Raw genomic sequence first — 20135 nt, forward strand, 5'->3', positions numbered from 1 at the left:
GAATAAGGGCATGTATATGAATACGAGTACAAATATGGTACGGGTACTATTATGAATACAGATAATGATGTATGTACACAAACACGTATTAGACATGGAAAGTTCCTAAGAAAAGCAAGCAAGTGCATGACGATGATATTGCCATCTCCTATTCGATGCTATTTCTTATGTTGCTATCTATGCTTCTATATTGATATTGATCATGCTTTACATACTCAGTACATTCTTCGTACTGACGTCCTTTTGTTTGTGGACGCTGCGTCATGCCCGCAGGTGCACAGCGAGACAGGCTCGATCCATAGCTGGTTACTCAGAGATTACATAGTAGAGCTCCATTTCATTCGGAGCCATAACTTTTGGGTACTTATTCTTTTGTGTATATAATTATGGGCATAGCGGGGTCTATCCCGCTCATGTGATATGTTATACTCTTCTTAGAGGCTCGTAGTCACTTGTGTATGGTTAGATATGTCTGGCCTTGTCGGCCCATATTTTGTATATCATTTTGATAGCCTTGTCGGCTTATGTACGTTGAGGTGGCATAGATGTCATTCATTAAATAAAGGCATTATCGTCCAATGGGACTAGTATGATGAACGAATAGATTCATGTGTTTAATTGTATGGCTCACCTATATGTAAGCATAAGTGTAAGCCAAGGGGCGCCCGGGTAGGCTAGCACCGGGCGTTCGTCGCGGCCCTCTAGACGGGCCGTGACACCTCTTGTCAAGGTACAACTTCAAATATGCCTTTCAATTGATCATAAATATCAACAACAATTCCATGAGAAAATAAGAATATCACACATGCCAATACAGGCCCAAGAATCAAGCACATCGAAGGGGTAACCGTAAAGGTTCCCTTATCACAGCGCACCACACCAGAATATAAAATTCAACGGTGGCTATCCTTCCTCCCGAATAGCTAGGCATAATCACACCCCAGGTAGCGAACCCAGAAGTGCCCATTCTTCCTCCCGAATGTCTAGGCATTATCACACTAAGATCCATAGTGGCTACCCTTCCTCCCGAGTAGCTAGGCCAAACACAACAATCAAATTCATAGCATGGAAGCTGAATTATAGCATAGAAGTTAAATCACAATTATCTCAATGTAGTCACACCATCCATTAGCATTAAGTTTGAAAATGTTTTCACTTCTTTAAACAAGGTTCAATTGTCATAGTTTCTCATGAAAACCTCCTTACCGGCCATTAACCCTTATTATTGATCATCTCTTATAGAGGAAAAACAGTTGGGATCACATATACATGTATAGGGTATAGTACAATTAAGGTCTAACGTGGGCTTGTCCCCTCACACACACCAACCATGATAAAAAACATGAATTAGGGTTTCAAAATATGAGAAGTTCACCTTTCTATTCAATAAAGAACTTTTGAAAAGAAATCATGCAATCCAAAATAAGATTTTCAAAAGAGACATACATCAAGGAAGGTTTTTAAAAGAGAGACATACCTTAGTATGTTAAACAAAGTTTAACAATTCACTTTTCTAGTGAAGAACACCCAAACCCTAACTTGAATCACTTTAGGAAGAATTATGTTGCAAACCCTAGGTTTTAGTCACAAGAATCATGGTTTTGATGTTAGGATTGATAATCAATGATTAAGATATTCTTACCTTAGTGTTGGAGCCCTAGAGAGATATCTTCATCCTTAGGGTTTTTGAGAGTGAAAAGAATGGAAGAAAAACTAAAATTTTGCAACTTATATAATTTCAGCCCATCAGGCACAATCGACGGAGCGTCGATCTGCTCCGTTGAATGGTCTTTGTGCTAGGTCAATTCTACGGTACAAATGACGGAGCGTCGAACAGATCGACGGAGTGTCGATCTGCTCCGTCAAAGTCATGAAATTTTCAGTGAGCAACTTTCTCTTCCTTACTTTCTACGGTGCAAAGGACGAAGCGTCGAACAGATCGACGGTACAAAGGACGACCGTCAAACCTCCTTTTCGTGAAACTGTAGTGAATTTTCATTTTGACCATCTCCTCTATGGTCTTTAGCCTAAATTCATGCATGTAACCTAACATATAAGGTTCCAAAGGACTCATACAATGCTTTCACACTCTATACGGATTTACGGGATGTTACAAAGTCTCTCCAACGGCATACTCTGCACTCATAAAAAGAGTGCAGTAAGGTAGCATCAGTACAAAAGATGGTATTGAGTAAGCATCATAGACCTACAACAGTTAGATCACGCATGCAAATGAGGAAATGGAAAGATAATCATGCTCACAGATAGATACAAGTCAACAAGCCCAAGTGGTACAATCAATTACCAAATGATGTCTTAAATATTCCACGAATCCAAACATAACCAATATTCACCCAATAACTCAAATATCACCGAGATCAATATCAATCCAAATAACAATAAGAACATATGATGTGTATGCAAATTGAATGAAATACAATGATACACACATGCTCTTGGGGGGGGGGGGGGGGGGACGATGTCCACCTCTCGACAATTATGACCCATGGGGGACCGCTAAGTCCATGTACCGTCATTCCATATCACATAGCCTAGAATGACTCCTCCATCCAATATCATTGCTAACCACTCCGTATCACACAACATATAAATGGCTACGCAAATATAGTGATGTCCCATAAATCATACTTACCTGTGTCATCACCATCTTTCAATATCACGATCAAGATAGATATATCATGGATATGAGAGAGTGTGTCATGCAATGAGACTATCATAAATAACATATGAATCCAATCAATTCATATAAGGACAGACATCATAGTACAAGCATTACATGAATCCGTTCCTTCCAACCAGTCTCCCATAATACATAGAAATCACCTATTCACATAAGAAAATCCAAGCATAAACCTAGGGATTCTACGGGCCACGAACCCGAACACACAAGTCACACAACAATACCAATCTAAGAATTCCATTCAAAAATTCATACCCGAAGGTTCACATGATGTCTCAAACAATTCCATAGTACTACTTATGAGTCGCTAACCGGAGTCTAACCAAAAAAGTAAGTCATAACCTACCTGGAGTGTCGAACAGGAATCCCGAACAAATCACGTGAGCGCCTTGCCCTTCTTTAATGCCTCAAAATACTCAAGGTCTATTTATAACGTAATCTAGATTGGAAATCATGGAGAACGATACCCATATTGCTAGGCTTTCAATTTGGTCAACTTAAGCCTATAGAATTTGGGGAAACGGGCCCACAAAGGCAAAATGGGAAATTTAAAAGCGAAACATGAAATTCAAGTCTAAGTGATCAAAACCGACCAATAAATTTTTAAAACAACTCAATATTAAGCTAAAATCGTATTTAAAGAGAAACCCCCAATTTTGGGTATGAATCCTAACTCTCAAATTCATAAATTGGTTACAAATAATGAAGGATTCATGTTTATATAGCTATTTCCCATCAATTTCATACTAATATAAGCTTATTCCATCGATAAATCAAGGTTTGATAATCAAAAGTTCATTCCAGAAAGAATGGTTAAGCATGCGAGAGTCTAGAGAGAGACATGTATCATATATGGATCGGGTTGCACGCCGTAACACATATTCAGATAACGTTTAATGATAAGGTAACCAGGACTATGGTAGGGTATACAGACCTAGTAAAGATTGCAAGAGGATGAAGAGGTATGTATACATATTCTAGATTTCCATCGGTAATTCAGAAATGCCAGGTTGATTCTTATTCTTCTCATCTTTAGTATATGGCTATTTCGTTTCACTTTCCACCTTGCATACTCAGTACATTACTCGTACTGACGTCCCTTTGTTGGAGGCGCTGCGTTTCATGCCCGCAGGTCTTGAGATACAGCTTGACCGATCTTTCAGTAAGGATACCAGTTCAGCAAGCAGAGTCGTGGCGCTCCACTTGCTTCGGAGTTGCCTTGTGAGTCAGCATGGCTGCACATGCATTTGCATGGGTATGGCGGGGCCCTGTTCCGGCCATTTTATGTCATGTACTCCTGTAGAGGCTCGTAAACAGATATGCACAGTTAGATATCTTATAATTATCACGACTTGTACTATGTTGTATCATTATTATGGATAGCCTTACCGGCACATGCACTCGAGATTAGTTCGAAGGCGTAAGTATGTTATCTTTTGGCTTGTGCCCCTATGGCTTATAGTATCTTGGTCTTATGTTACCTTTCGAGATACAGAAAACGCAAGTTACAGTTGGTTCGCTCGGTTCTCGTAGGGTGCCGAGTGCCAGTCACGCCTTACCAAGGTTGGGGTGTGACATGGTGCCGCTGCAGCGGACATCAATCACCAGAAAGTTACTAGTTTGACCATTTTGAACCCAAAATCTGACTACCATCCGAGGCCCCATAGATACAAAGCAAACATGAAAACACATATAAAAATGCACTATGAACTCACTCGTGGCCTCGGATTTCCCAACGGGGGTCTCGTTGACCAAGTCAACCCCCAATACCCCAAAGCCAATTTTCCAACCCAAGTCCCAAGACGCACTTTAATGCATTGAGAAACAAACCGAACATACCCGCAATTCACAAATGACCCTCCAGACCTCTCGGAATTGACGAATTTTCGAGAAAGGTCCGTTTATCCAAAAGTCAACTTTGGATCAACATTTTTCGCTTTAAGGCTTATTATTAGAAAAACCAATCTAATAATCACTCGATGACCTCGGAAATCGTACCACCCATCCCCACAAGTCTAATATAAGCTAATGAAGCTCGAAAAAACGTCAACAAGCTTAAAAGTACCGTAACGTCAAAACGGGTCGTTACACATGAAATTAATCCACTTTTAACCATTCTTTTCATAGTACTTAGGCCAACATGTGCTAATCTATAATGCCATAAAGAAATTGAATCCAACATGTAAACAAAAGCATAATTCTTCTTATTAATAATAAAATCATCAGTTACAGACAACTTAACCATTCAATAAGTAGAAAAGCCTTTTCCAACAAAGACACCATTTCGGGATAAAATTAATTTTCCCGATTCAATTACAGATTTAATATCCGGTTTGCCCAAAAGTACCCCACTAACAAGATTTTGATTCATATCGGGAACATGTAAGACATTGGTTAAAGTAACCATCTTGCCCGAAGTAAATGCAAGTTCAACATTTTCCATGCCACAAACGTTGGACCTTCCTTCATTTCCCATTTGAACCTCTTACTGCAACCACCAAATTAACTATAAATCTTAAGGAAAAGTAGATAATCACTTATTAAGAAATTAATGAAGCTTGACTAATGAAATCAAACTAGGAATAGGGGGATTTCTACTTGGGTCACTTGCTCATCAGTAACTTCTCTGTAAGTCCTGAAGAGGGACCTATCATAGCAAACATGAACAGTGACACATGTATCATACCACTAACCAAAAACTTTACCTTTAATAGCGTAGATCTCGATCACAGTAGCAAAGATCTCTTTATTTTCTTTTGTTGAATTCGCTTTTGATTTCTAGTTCTTTCTAAATCTGCAATCTCTAGCATAACGGCCAGATTTTCCACACACAAAGCAACCTCCTTGTTTGGACTTCTTGAATTTCTTTTGATCTTTTTTAGGACCAAGAGAAATTCGTTTTCTTTGATTTTCTTTGTTGGATTTTTAGTCAAAGCATTGGCTTTATTATTGCCATTATAAGAATCTTCATTCTTATCTCTCTCCCTCGATTCCTCTTCGATTCAAAGGTGCTTTTGAATTTCTCCCAAAGAAAATTCTTTAGAATCATGGAGAATTTTCTTCCTATATCCTTTCGAAGATGGTGGCAATTTTGTTATAATTGCTCCAACTTGAAAAGATGCAGGAAGTTCAATTCCCGCGCAACCCTCAACTGATTTGCTATAACTTGTAGTTCATGTACTTGTGCCAAAATAGGCATATCATCATTAAACTTGAACTCAAAATACTTAAAAACAAGAAACTTTTTGGTACCTTCCTCCACAACTTTGTATTTAAATTCCAAGGCATTCCAGATTTTCTTTGCGGAAGTTTCAACGATATAGAGATCATAAAGACAATCAGAAAGTGCGTTGAGAATATGACCTGCAATGTTCTTTGGAATCATTATTCTTTGATGGAGGAATTGGAGTCAGAGTTGAATCAAGTACATAAAAGATCTTCGAAGCAGTCAACATAAACTTCAATTTGTCCTCCATCTTGTGAAATTTGCGCCATCGAAACGATCAAGACGAACAAAATCTTGGTCCATAATTTTGAGAGTGTCCGAATCCATGATAAGAAATATAAATACCAAACGAACAATTTTGTGGTAACCCGTAAACTCCAAACAAAACAGAATTCAAGAAATTGAATTTAGATTGAATGACTAAATTCCAGCGAATTACACAAACAACAAGGCAGAAGGTAGATTACGAACATGAAACTTCAGATTTGTAGTTAACAATACTCAAGGAAACCAAAAGGAAATTTGGTGTTTGAAGCTAGTGAATCCAAAACGTATAGGGAATACCCAAATCAAAACCAAACTTTGTCCTTTTCTACACTAATAAACTTCAAACAAAACTGGGGAATACCCAAACAAAACTTCACCACAACCGCAAACACAGTCGAATCTAAAATTAATGGAGGAATCTGACAAGAATGAGTTGTCTATTCGTAGACAAACAACACCACAATTTATTGTTCTATATCCAACCAATACTTAGTAATTCTTTTATTTCAGAGAACAAAAAACATTACCAAACTTCACGAAATCTTCAATGCAACAAAAAAGACGAATGCCCCCAAACCAAAATAAATAATTATCGTTTTTAGATGGTTGGAAAATATGAATAAAGAGCACTGGATTGGAGGCTGGAAAGGTATGCAAAACGCTTTCCTAAAAACGATATTTTCTCTCTATCCTCTGCGAGATTTCTATGAGAGCTACGCAAATAATTTTAATGAATATGACAAGTCTATGAATTTCTGCACTAAGCAAATAGTGAAAAAATTCTATAGGAAAGCAACAACTTGAACTTGACCTTTTGGAATAGGATAAGAAAGAGTGTTCGTGAAAAGTTTTGAGAAGAATGAAAAAATTACTTTGCAGAGAAAGAAAAGTTACTCTATAAAGTAACATTTGAGTGCTTTAAATAGAAAAAATATTTAATAACCAACACACCCTTTAATAAAGATACATCCTTTCATTTAACTTTTAAATTTAAAATAATTATTATATTTTAAAAATATCCCAACAATCATCCCTGATAAGTTTCTTTCAAAACATAACATGAAAATAGTTGGTTTCATGGCAATATCAAGCATGACCAATATTTTTAGTAAAAGTGTACTAAAGTACAATGATAGGAAAAGCAATCTCTGAGTAATGCTTTTATAAGCGTGCAATTTTTTAACGTAGAGGATGAGAAATGGAATGTCACTTCAAAGTAAATTATGATTAGAGACAAATTCTACTTTATTCGTTTCATTTTATGTGATTTTATTTAATTTAATTCACAAAATAAAAAATATTTTTTTAACAAAAATTGTGAATTCAATTATTTTTTATTATAAAAAGATGTCATTATTTTGAAAGAGACTAGAGAAAAAGTACCAGAGAAGATGGAATAGGAGGATTAGGAGTAGTATTTAGGCTTGTTTGCCATAGATTTCGGTTCAAGAATTTTAAACAATATTTGGAGATTATTTCAAATAAGAATTTTTTGTTTATTGAGTTGATCCATTATTTCTACTCCAAACGTGAAATATAAATTTAAAGTTTGAAAAAAATAGAATTGATGAATTTTTGAAGTTTACTCACAATGCTTTAACTATATTCAACCTCCAATCACTAACTTTACTTTAAAATTACTAGGATCGAAATAACAAGGCATGATGTGGAGCTAACAAAGCAAATTGAACGATGATAAATCACACAACAACGAAAGTATACTAAAAAATAGCGTAATATCTTAATATAAATTAGTCAATTTACCTATATATGAGAAAACTAAAATAAAAGAAAGTATAAAGAGCCCGTTTGGATGAACTTATGGCTTTTGCCTTATTGTTATTACTTTGGCTTAAAAATATTTTTTTATTCTATTCAAATACTATAAAAATACTTAAAAGCTATTTTGGTTTAAAAGCATCAAGTCAATCAAAACAGGCTCAAAACCTATTAATTAAAAAATTAAGTTCCAGCGAAACAAGAATATTTTAGTTGACTATATTTTAGATGTTATTGTGCTGTTATATGAATGAACTATTCTCAATTTATAAAATCCAAAGCTTTTTTCTCCGAGAAAAGGATGTAAAGCATAATGTGTGTTCGGTACATCTTCCTTCGTACACACCCATAATTAATAATTATGATAAACCCAAATAACGATAGGAAATTAGGGCAAATTCTGGAGAAAAGAAAATAGCAGTACTTGTATTCTTCCAGTTTAACTTCATAATCATAATAATAATGATTGTGATTTCACATAAATGCCACGTTAAAGAAGAATAAGCAGGAGTGGTAATTAGTAATGGAATTGGAAAGATAGAGAGAAATGAAGAAGAGACTTGGTCGGTGGGGCAAGAGAAAGAGGAAAGAAGAGTCCATCGAGTCACGAAATCAGAACAATGGCTTTGCAGATTGAAGAAGAAACCTCACGTTATTTGTCTTCTTCTTTGCTCTCTCTGTATAAAGCTGATGATTCCACATTTCATTGTTAACTCATCTGACAATTTCCCTCGCTCAACCTCTACTCACTAGACGATAACACACAACAAAACACACATTTGATTCTTTTCTAATAATTACATGCACCTCCCTATATTTGATGTCATTTTCATGAATCACGGTATTGTTTGTTTTGGTTGTTGTTTCAATTTTCACATATTTTTAGTGGATATTACATTTTAGACTCTGTTTTTATTCATGTTTCAATTACATGCACGTCCGAAGATTATATTTATGCCAACTAGCCCATATTTTGAGTCTGTTACCCGGTTTAGCCCATATTTGTGTACAAGTACCTTTTATATAAGGTTATACATTATGTATATAATGTCGTATAATATTGTATATTGGGCTACGTGGCGTAATATTTTATGTTGGGCTGTATATTTTTGAAAATTTACCTTTTTAAATTGCATGGATTTGGTTTTACTGTCCATTCTGTTATTTTCATGAATCACGGTAATTATTTTTTGGCTGTAAATAGTTGCTGTTTCAATTTTGGCATATCTGGGTTTTGGATGTATATTTCCTAAGTATTTCCCTTTTTGTTTTATTTGTCAACAGCTTTCATTATTGGCCCTATTTGATGCTTGTGAAACATAAAAAGTCTGATTTTTGGATGTTGGTGTTTTGATATCTGCAAAGACCCACCAGGTGTAATTTGGGAGCGTTCGCCTTTAAATTTTTTGGTATATCTGTGTGTTTTGGTCTTTATACAGAAAACAAAATCGTATTTCGGTGACACTCATTCTTCGCGTTCCATAGCTTACAATTTGTGCCTCCCTTTCCTGCTAGGACTGGAAATCCTGTATTTTACATATTCATACGATTGAGTTCTTGGGTTTCCGAAATAGTGTAAAAAGAAGTGCTTCGAATCATTGCTATTTGAGTCGGACCTGTTCTGAAACAGTCGAGGTATTTTGAATTGTTTCTTGACACAGATAAAGTCAGGGAAAACCTCTGAAATTATTTCAATAGGCTGAACCATTGCTAATTTCTAGGGGAGTTAAGACTGTATCGGCCTTTTTCATTTTTGAGAATGAAGAGGTTACTTTGTGTAGCTTCATTGTGAATTGCTGCCCATTGTTCCAGGATAAAGAAAGCAAAGGGTTAACTGATAAGCTCAAGTTTCTTGAGGGGAAAAATGCAATTTGGACGGTCAATAGTGAATTATTTTCTTATTGTATTTTGAATTTCATTCTCTCCAATGCCCTTCCTGTGGTGGAGGTATTTATGACTAATTCTCAACCAGAACCTTGCCCCTACGATCAGCATCATTCTTCTTCTCCTTTGAGTACAAAGGAGCTTAATTCATCTGAGCTTCAGTCTAACCAGCCATATTCATCAGAATGCCCCCCAAAGGATAGGAAACGCCTTGTATCGTGGGGTGGAACAGAGGACCATTGGCATGACAAAGCAGCTTTTGAAATATCATGTGATTTGTCTAGGGTGGCTTCATCTGGAGCAGCGTCCACCCGTGGTCCGTCTTTGTCTAGGGCTTCTTCTCGTGTCCGGGATAAGCAGAACAAATCACAGAGGCTTCTTCAGAAAAGCATGCAGCTGGAGGATAGCTTATTACATGGAAGTACCCCTAGGTTGATCCATGTTAATGATCCAAAGAAGACTAATGATAAGTTTGATTTCTGTGGAAATGAGATCAGAACTAGCAAGTATACACTAATAAATTTCTTGCCTAAGAACCTATTCATTCAGTTTCATCGGGTTGCTTATTTATACTTTTTAGCTATTGCTGCCCTGAATCAGCTTCCACCTCTTGCTGTATTTGGGAGAACTGTATCTCTATTTCCTCTTCTGTTTGTGCTTTCCGTGACAGCTGTAAAAGATGGTTATGAGGATTGGCGGAGACACAGATCAGATCGGAACGAGAATAACCGGGAGGCTCTAGTACTTCAATCTGGGAAGTTTCAGTTAAAAAGATGGAAGAATATTTGGGTTGGTGAGGTTGTGAAGATCCTTGCTAATGAGACAATGCCTTGTGACATGGTGTTGTTAGGAACCAGTGATCCTAGTGGAATTGCTTATATTCAGACAATGAATCTTGATGGTGAATCAAACTTGAAGACAAGGTATGCTAGGCAAGAAACAACTTCATTAGTGTGTGAAGGGGAGACGATTTCGGGAGTTATTAGATGCGAACAGCCTAACAGGAATATTTATGAATTCATGGCCCACATGGAGTTGAATGGGCATAGGTTTCCGCTCAGCCAATCAAATATCATATTGCGTGGTTGTCAGCTGAAGAACACAGAGTGGGCAGTTGGAGTAGCGGTTTATGCTGGGCAAGAGACTAAAGCTATGTTGAACAGCACTGCATCTCCATCTAAAAGAAGCAGGCTGGAAACATACATGAACCGGGAAACCCTTTGGCTGTCTATTTTCCTTTTCGTGATGTGCTTGGCTGTAGCAATTGGGATGGGTCTATGGTTGAAGCGCCATGAGGAGCAGCTTGATACCTTGTCTTATTATCGGAGACTTTACTTTGATGAAGGAAAAAATCATGGCAAACAGTATAAATATTATGGGATTCCTATGGAATCCTTTTTCTCCTTTCTGAGTTCGATCATAGTTTTCCAGATAATGATACCTATATCTCTTTATATCACCATGGAGTTAGTTCGCTTGGGACAGTCGTATTTCATGATTGGAGACAGGCATATGTATGACAGTAGCAGTAATTCAAGATTTCAGTGCAGATCCCTAAATATCAATGAGGATTTGGGTCAGATTCGCTATGTTTTTTCTGATAAAACAGGAACACTTACTGAAAATAAGATGGAATTCAGAAGAGCTAGTGTGTGGGGGAAAAGTTATGGGAGATCCCTTTCGGCTGCTGGTGCATCAGTGAACACAGATATTGGAGGTATGGTAACTGTGTACACTATTTTTTTTTTCTAAAGATAGTTTGAATCTTTGAACTTGTATAACTGGATGGCTTGGATCTTTTAACCTGCATAACTGGAGGATTAGCATGATGAGACAATACGACAAAATTTTGTAGAATGGTACCATGTTCTGCTTATTAGGTCTTTCAAAATGAATTGCAGGAAAAAGATTTATCCTAAAAACAAAATAGAGGAAAAAAGCAGCTGGAAAAAAGGTACTAGTGAGATAAATAATTAGCAGAAAATTAGAAACAGAAAATCGAAGTCAGTCCATTTGTGCAAACATGCAGAGTTTGTTAGTTTTAATGTTATTGAGCATCTGAGGATTCTTGATGTCACTGTTTCATCAAATGGCTTAATCTTCATTCTCTTGAGAGTACTGTTGTTTTGTCTCAATGAAATGCTTGGAATATTTTTTTTGTCACTTTAGCTGGTTATAATATTTGTCAGCCATGAATCACAATTATAGAATGTAGAAGTGCTCAACAATATTAACAGAAAATTTGTAACTTTACCAGAAGAAGTATTCATACCGGATAGGTGGATTGGTTCTTTCTCGAATGCAATTGGCATCACATTAGGGTTTATCAGATACCCGAAAGAGTTTATTGGCTGTGAAGAGCACACTTAAACAATTCTTGCATGAAATTATCATCATGTAATACATGCTTTTTTATCGTTATCATTCATTTAGTATGTGTTCTACACGTGCAGATCCCAAGCAGTCAATTTATTTCACAAGAGTTCATCTTACACTGTGTGTCTGTGACAATGAGATTCGAATTTATTTTCTCCTCGTTGTTCGGACTGATAAGTTTATGACACTACAAATGTGTTGCATGTAAGATGTGCTAAGCTGCTTCAGTTTCTTTGCTTGTTCATTCTGGTGCACTCAATATTTGCCTATTTGTTTCTTTACATCATTGCAACCCCTTCAAAAATGTCTTGAAGTGATATTTTGCTGTTATACATTTATGTAAGGTTGATCTACTGCACAGTTGATAGTACATTGCTACTGGACCAATGGGATACTCTCTTTTCATGACTGCTTTTTCCCTTATTTGTTTAGTTATTCTTTTTTTTGGGCAGCATGTGTTTTACTATATCTTGTCAACCTAAAATGGTGTATTTGTCCTCTTTGTATTACCTACTTTAGCAAAAGTCAAGGGTCCCTGTCCCTTATGGGGGGTTTTCCTTTCTCTTATCGAAAGAATAATCTCTAGTTTGACGAAAGTTATCTGCAAGAACAGACTGTTTAGTTGTTGGTATGTAGTTGCTGGTTTTTTAATACATCCTAATGTCCATAATTTTCTGGTTTAGAGCATTTATTGTGCTCATGCATAGGTCTGCGCATAAACTGATATTAAGGAGCCAGCTACATTCTTTGTTTCATTCATCCTTTTGAAGTTTTTGTTTCTCCTAAATATGCTTGTGCACCAAATTAAACACTTAATTTTTGTAATAATGTGCAGAAGAACCACTAACAGAGCCTTCAAGTCGAAGAAAGTTGAGGCTCAAATCAGAAGTTCCAACTGATGTTGAACTAATGGCATTTTTACATACAGAGGTAGATGGAGAAGAGAGGATTGCTGCCCACGAGTTTTTCCTGACTTTGGCAGCATGTAATACCGTGATTCCTATTTGTACCAATAGTTCTTCATGTGATGTACAGAATAATGTGGATGACTCTAGTGTCAGCATCGAGTATCAAGGTGAATCTCCTGATGAACAAGCACTAGTAGCTGCTGCATCTTCTTATGGCTACACATTGTGTGAGCAGACATCTGGTCATATTGTGATTGATGTGAAGGGTGAGAAACTAAGGTACATGGCGGTCTCGCTTCTTGTTTATCGTTTGGTGCTAGTTCTCTTGGGTATTGGTGTGAATCTGATTAGCTTAGTTGTTTCCACACTTACATGAGGTACCTGTGTTTGCCAGTATTCTTTGTAAGTTTAGTTAGAGATTTGTGAGTCAGTGTAGGGATAAGTGTGAAATTCAGTGAACCTTTAGATTTAGAGGACCTTTTGTTTTGTACTAACAAGAAGTTATTAATTATTCAAATGCGATGAGTGCTAATAGAGCATAACTAATATAGAGGATTCATATGCCTAGCTCAATTAGTTCTCGAAATGAGGTTACAATGCAGGAAACCTGAGCTTGATCCGCATTGTTATCATGCAACATTACAGTTACTATGTGTTGAATTGTTTCTCATATCTCCTAGGGTGCGATGTGCAGTTTGAAAAAGCACAACATGAAACAGGTATCTGAACTTATTTGTCCTGTATTCTGTTGTCTGTAGGTACATATTGTGCACAGCTTTTTCTACAACTTCTGCATTGACAGATTGGAGTAGTATGTTTTATTCTGTCATCTATACTTCTGTACCTACAGTAATTGTTGGTATTCTGGACAAGGATTTAAGTCATGAGACACTACTGAGGTATCCAAAACTCTATGCTGCTGGCCACAGACATGAGAGTTACAATATGAAACTCTTCTGGCTCACGATGATTGATACAGTATGGCAAAGTCTTGTTCTTTTCTTTGTACCAGTACTAACTTATTATCAGAACGAAATTGACATATGGAGTATGGGTAGCTTGTGGACAATTGCAATAGTGATCCTTGTCAACACGCACTTGGCAATGGACATACAGCGCTGGGCAATATATACTCATATGGCAGTGTGGGGGTCAATTATTATCACGTATGTCTGTTTGGTGGTGGTGGACTCTATACCTGTCTTCCCTAATTATGGGTTAGTATCTCCATTGATGTCTTAACGTCTTATATCTGAATGTTTTTACATATTGATTAAGAGGTCTATGATTTGAGAAACGTAATATTTGTCTTCTGCATTACAATCTATCAGCTGGTGAAGTCACCTGCCTACTGGCTCTTAATTTTGCTCATTATGGTGATGGCTTTGCTTCCTCGCTTTATTCTCAAAGTTACACACCAAATTTTCTGTCCGTCAGACATCCAGATAGCTAGAGAAGCAGAGGTATTGAGGAGAAGAGCTAGCCATTCTAAGTCTAGGCCAGATCACAATGAAAGCTAATGTGTGCTGTCAACATTGTCAATCACCCCATTTGAATATAGCTTTGGTTGGGCTTTCCCGGTGCTTCGCTTCTATTCTGGTATAGAAGTTGCAGGTATGTTGCCGCTCCCTAACATTGTGTGAAATTATGCTTCTTTTCGAATTGGCACAAAAAATCAAAAGAATGCTTATAGTGTATCACAGTTACCTGATGAAACTAGTTTCTGTTGTAAAATAATTAACTTTCCCTTGTTAAAAGAAAAACATAAGCACTCAAGGGTGTGGCCTAGTGGTCAATGAAGTGGGTTGAGCATCATGAGGTCTCAGGTTCAAATCCCAACAGAGACGAAAACACTAGGTGATTTCTTTCCCTAGCCTTGGTGAACAGAGTTACCTAGTACTCGTTGCTGGTGGGAAGTAGCAGGCAATGACAAAGCCACATGCATCCAAGGGGTGTCAACCAATACTCCTTCGCCGAAAAATTACACTGTGTAAATACGTAAAAAGAACTTTTTTACGTCTATATACTATGTGTTGAACCCTCTTAATTTAGTTGTATATTTACTTTTTAATATTTTGACACCCCTCAGTAAAAATTCTAGTTCCGCCTCTGGTGGCAGGTACCCCGTGAAATTAGTCGAGGTGCTCGCTAGCTGGCCCGGACACCATGATTATTAAGAAAAAAATATTCTTAGCTTTTTGAATGAAACTAAACGGTTAAAATGGGAGTACTTTAGGAAATATATTTTTCTCCTGATGTGAAACTTACTGAAGCCATTTTCCATCCTTTATTTTTGTCTAGCTGCAGTCGCGAGTGGGTCTCTGATATAATAGCAGAGAACTAGTCATTATGATTTAATATTAATGTTCTGTTTGCTCAACACTAATATATCTTGCTCATGCTTCAGATGAGCTACAGCAACGTAGGGCCAGCTGGTGAAACCGTTAACAGAAGGCGGATAAAAGCAGTTGGAGTCACCATTTGAATGAGAGAAAAGGGAAGAAGAGGGTTGAACTTAAAGCCGGACCGTGATGATTAGTGGAGAGTCCCTGAAGACGATCTGGCTGAGGCAGAAAAGGCGAATAAAGACAATGGGATGGATTATATAACTGTTTGTTGCTATTTAGAGGTGTAAATGATAGGCTGATTGTTAGGTATTCAGTGTATTAAGTTATTGCAGTAATTACATCCATATGTATATATATAGAGAGAGGGAGAGAGAGAGTGAAAGAAGAGAAATGCAGACTGACAAAGGGAGAAAGAAATGCTAGTGTATAATGGGCTTCTTGTAAAGTTCAGGTTTTCCATTCCTGCTCTTTCAACACATTGAAGGAGAAAAAGTAAGACAAACTTCCATCTCGAATTTTTGTTTTTCCTCAAAGGAATAATTTAGAAGAAAAACTAGTAGTATATCACCCTCTTTCCGTTGATATTAGAGTAGGAGGAGTGTTAATATAATGAGCACATGTAACATGATTATACCTTTTCTGTTTAGCTATGGAAGTGAAGTTGGAGACTGCCAATGGAGCAGACAGCTAATGGGAAGTTGTAAGAATAAATAATAATAATAATAATAATAATAATGAATTAAAGGGGGCAATAGATTCTCCGCCAAATAGTGTTGTCCTTTTCTGTACACATTCTTACTTACTGAGGTCTACAACAATTTAGCAAGGCCAAGTCCAAGGTGTGAAGTGTGGACACAGAATATTGAGGAAGGACCACATGATGTTACTGTTGGGAGTTGGGATAAGTCCTAAGTCCAAAACTCCAAGGTGTGAACATGACATGTCCCTTTGCCTTCTTCCTCTGTTCAAACCTAACCACCCTTCTAACTAGAGTTTATAAAACCGAAGCCAATCTAAAACCATCACTTGGCATAAGGAGGATAAAGCTAATTTGTTTTGTTCTAAATTCTCACCATGTTCGAAGTTCATTGATCAGATTATTTTTGGTTCATGTTGTAGGGGCGGATCTAATGTTACGGCATCGGGTTTATCCGAACCCAGTACTTTTAACGCGGAACATAAGTTTATGTGTATAAGTTTACGAAAATCGCAATAAATAATAGACATGAACCTATAACTTTTAAAATCTAGCGGGCTCAATGCTAAGAACCTTAATATTTAACCTATAAAATTTAAATTCGAAATCCGTGTCCGCACGTCACAATAAGTCTTTAGCAATTTCTATCTAGGAGAATTTTATTTGTAAGATTCAAACCTGAAATGCCTTTGGTTCACTATGAAGAAACCTTTATTATTCTTGGACGAGAATAGATCCTTCATCAGATGTAGATCTACCAAATCCAAGGGTGTTTTCTATCGTGTTCTCAATGGTTTTAACTTTTTAAAGTCATATAGCCTTTCAAGTCAAACTTTAAAAGAAAACGGATGCGAAAAGAGAAAAAAGGAGTACTTTGACAAGTTCAATTCAGCTGTTTTGATTAGGGGTGGGCGTTCGATTTTTCGGTTCGGTTTTATCAAATTTCGGTTTGGCTATTTCGGGTTCGGTTTTTTGAAGGTGGACACCAAACACCGAACCAAACTAGTTCAGTTCGGTTCTTTCAGTTTCGGTTTTCTAAAGTTCGGTTCGGTTCGATTTCGGTTTTTTCAATTCGGGTTTTTTAATATAATATTAGAAGCGATTCCATTGACATTAATTCATGTTCTCAAAAGCAATAAAACATAAAACTGATAAATTGAAATCAAAATCAAACAAACAGGATACACAAGAACAGAAAATTATAATCATGGCATAGGATTACTAGGTGTTTTATACATACCGTAAGAATAATTAAGAAAACACATAAAAGACATACATTAATCCTAAAGAGACATTCTAGTTACCTTTCAGTGTTAAGGATATTTGATTTTTTCAATTGAAGTGAAAAATTAGGGATACAAATGCAAAAGAGGACTTATTACAATTGGGTTTTTTTTTTCTTTAAACTTAATGGACCTGGACTATTTTTATTTTTTTGGGTAATGTATTAAATTTCGGTGCGCGTTCGTTTTTTCGGTTCGGTTTTATCAAACTTCCATTCGGCTATTTCAGTTTCGGTTTTTTGACGATGGACACGAAACACCGAACCAAACTAGTTCGGTTCGGTTCGGTTTGTTGAAATTTCGGTTCGGTTCGGTTCGGTTTTTCGATTTTCGGTATTTATGCCCAGCCCTAATTTTGATATTATGATACAAAATCTAATAATTTAGAAGTTGATACGTTTCGTCTAAAAACTTAAAACATCATACAATTTGATGGAAAATATATGATCTTAGTTTGATGCGAGGGTGCAAAATTAAGTAGGAAGATAATTATAAGACGGTGATACTATTACTTAATTAGCTGTAATTATAGTCAAGTACAAAACTACAAATCTATGTGTATACGGTAAAAACCGAGGCAACTTGTATCCGGTAAGAACCGAGGTAAAGTTTAAAGTCGTCCAAAACGAGATCAAGGGAGAGTAGGGTCGTAACAACAGACTTGAACAAAAACCGAGGGGTCATGAGTACATTCAACTCTGCGTCAAAACCGAGAGTATTCTAACGAGCCCGGAAAAGCCGAGCCTAAAGGGAACACGTTCAATATAGGTTCGGAGAATCCTTTATGAAGCAAGCCACGCGTCATCTTACCGTTCCACCATTTGCGCTGACAACAGTACGGGTGTTAGACCGTACAGACGCAGCCTTATCCATTTTAGGGTTTTTCTAGAAAGGTTTTTTCTTGCATAGTACTAGGGCCCATTTGTTGTTAGCTATAAATAGAGGACTACCCCTTCCTTTTTTAGGTTAGTTTTTCATTATTCTACACATTGTAATCAGTAAAGTGGCAGAGAAATCTTCTTAAGTCTTTTGGCTCGGTTAAAGGGAACACCTTCCAGACTGGACCAGTTTGCAGAGCTTGCTAACTTATCTTTCTAAGTTTCCTTTGCTTTTATAAGTGGTTAATAAGATATGTGGTTAAGATGGTTTATAGTATAAAACAGTAGCAAATAAATAGAAATATATTGTTATCCACTTTTAGGGGTAAACAGTTTTGACGCCCACCGTGTGGCATAGGATAATAGTGGTGTTTTAATTCGACACCCCCTTTTTCATTTGTTCTTTGAAATTTTTTTGTTTCCGATACGGTCGAGATGGTAAGCAGTGGTAATTCCGAACACGTGAATAACCGTGAAATAGTCGCTGAAAATGAGAACAACACCATACCACATACTGACCTGGCCAATCCAAATCCTGTCAACTAGGCCGAAGGCCTTAACCGCTAGAATACCGTCAACCAGGAGAATGCCGCCCTTCCGGCCACAGACCCTTTGAATAGCAATAATTCAACTACTTTGCTTCGGGCGAAAGGCCAGAAAGCCCCGGATGCCTAAAAAGCTTCGGATATGTCGAATGAGATTAACTTACATTTGATATTTGAAATGTTACTGGAACAAGGGTGTCACGACCCAGCTCCGGGGGCCGCGACTAGTGCCCTATTTGGGCACCCCAAACAAACTCACATGCTAACTCGTCATATTCTAATTTAACTCAGATTTTGTGTCAATTATTTTAAACAGATTTGAAGTCAAATATTATCTTAAGTGGTCGCGCGTGCAAGGATATCATATCAAAACCAAAGAGGCGGCGGAATACACATCGCCGAACATATGCATATATACAAACATATGGGCCACCATGGCCGCCATAACAGGTAGGACCGCATTAATACACAAATCATAAACAGAACAAACACACGTAGGACCCTCGACCCACATATATGACTACAGGCCTCTACAAACCAAAACAGAAACATATGGCGGGACAGGGCCCCGCCGTACCCCAAATAGTCCAAATATATAGAGAAACAGATACATGACAAAAGATATGTACCAAGATGTAGGCTCCGGATCAAGAGGAGCGCTCTGTAAGAGCAGAAAGTATGGCCTACACTGGCGGGTCACGAACCTCATCACCTGCGGGCATGAAACGCAGCCCCCAAAGAAAGGGGGTCAGTACGAAAGATGTACTGAGTATGTAAAACATAAAGTACAGAAATCCAAACCATAACTGTAGTAAAGGTACAGAAAGAGAATACCGAATCAGTATATCAAAACTGGTACGGAAATCATATGTACATAATGCAAATAAAAGAAATCATGCATAAGGCTCAGGAACGTGGTCGCCACTCCGACGCTGGCGCCACAACACAGCATACTCCGAAAAGTTTCAAATCTCCGTACAACCCCGAACATAACATATCATCACACATATCACATCATCAAAGAATATCATAAGTCATATCACAGCATAACTCCATAAACGGTACCCGACCCTATGGCGAGGTCTCGGGAACCGTAACACATCATACTGCCGAATATGTCATAATGCGCACGATCACAAAACCGGCCCGGGAACCGGCGAACGCTATCATAGTAACAGGCACGAGCAGAGTAGTGCGGAAAATCATATGCATATACACAATTAACTTCCAAGTCTCGACTAAT

General features: G+C 37.3%; 1 protein-coding gene across 3 annotated transcripts; it reads left to right on the top strand.

Annotated features, from left to right (window-relative positions):
• Nucleotides 1–8230: 8230 nt before the first annotated feature.
• Nucleotides 8231–16056, top strand: LOC132631602 (phospholipid-transporting ATPase 1-like). 3 transcript variants are annotated; one of them, XM_060347224.1, is made up of 6 exons: nucleotides 8231–8814; nucleotides 9258–11574; nucleotides 13069–13420; nucleotides 13900–14358; nucleotides 14579–14755; nucleotides 15549–16056. In XM_060347224.1, exons 2-5 carry the CDS (start codon nucleotides 9927–9929, stop codon nucleotides 14592–14594), a joined length of 2475 nt encoding a protein of 824 aa, XP_060203207.1. In that variant the 5' UTR covers nucleotides 8231–8814; nucleotides 9258–9926; the 3' UTR covers nucleotides 14595–14755; nucleotides 15549–16056. The 3 variants fall into 3 exon arrangements, with proteins under 3 accessions (XP_060203207.1, XP_060203209.1, XP_060203208.1); XM_060347225.1 differs by having other exon boundaries at nucleotides 8232–11574; nucleotides 14473–14755; XM_060347226.1 differs by lacking the exons at nucleotides 14579–14755; nucleotides 15549–16056 and having other exon boundaries at nucleotides 8231–11574; nucleotides 13069–13407; nucleotides 13900–14075.
• Nucleotides 16057–20135: the final 4079 nt, after the last annotated feature.

The sequence above is a fragment of the Lycium barbarum genome, chromosome 3, assembly GCF_019175385.1.
Source record: "Lycium barbarum isolate Lr01 chromosome 3, ASM1917538v2, whole genome shotgun sequence".
Lineage (NCBI taxonomy): Eukaryota > Viridiplantae > Streptophyta > Magnoliopsida > Solanales > Solanaceae > Lycium > Lycium barbarum.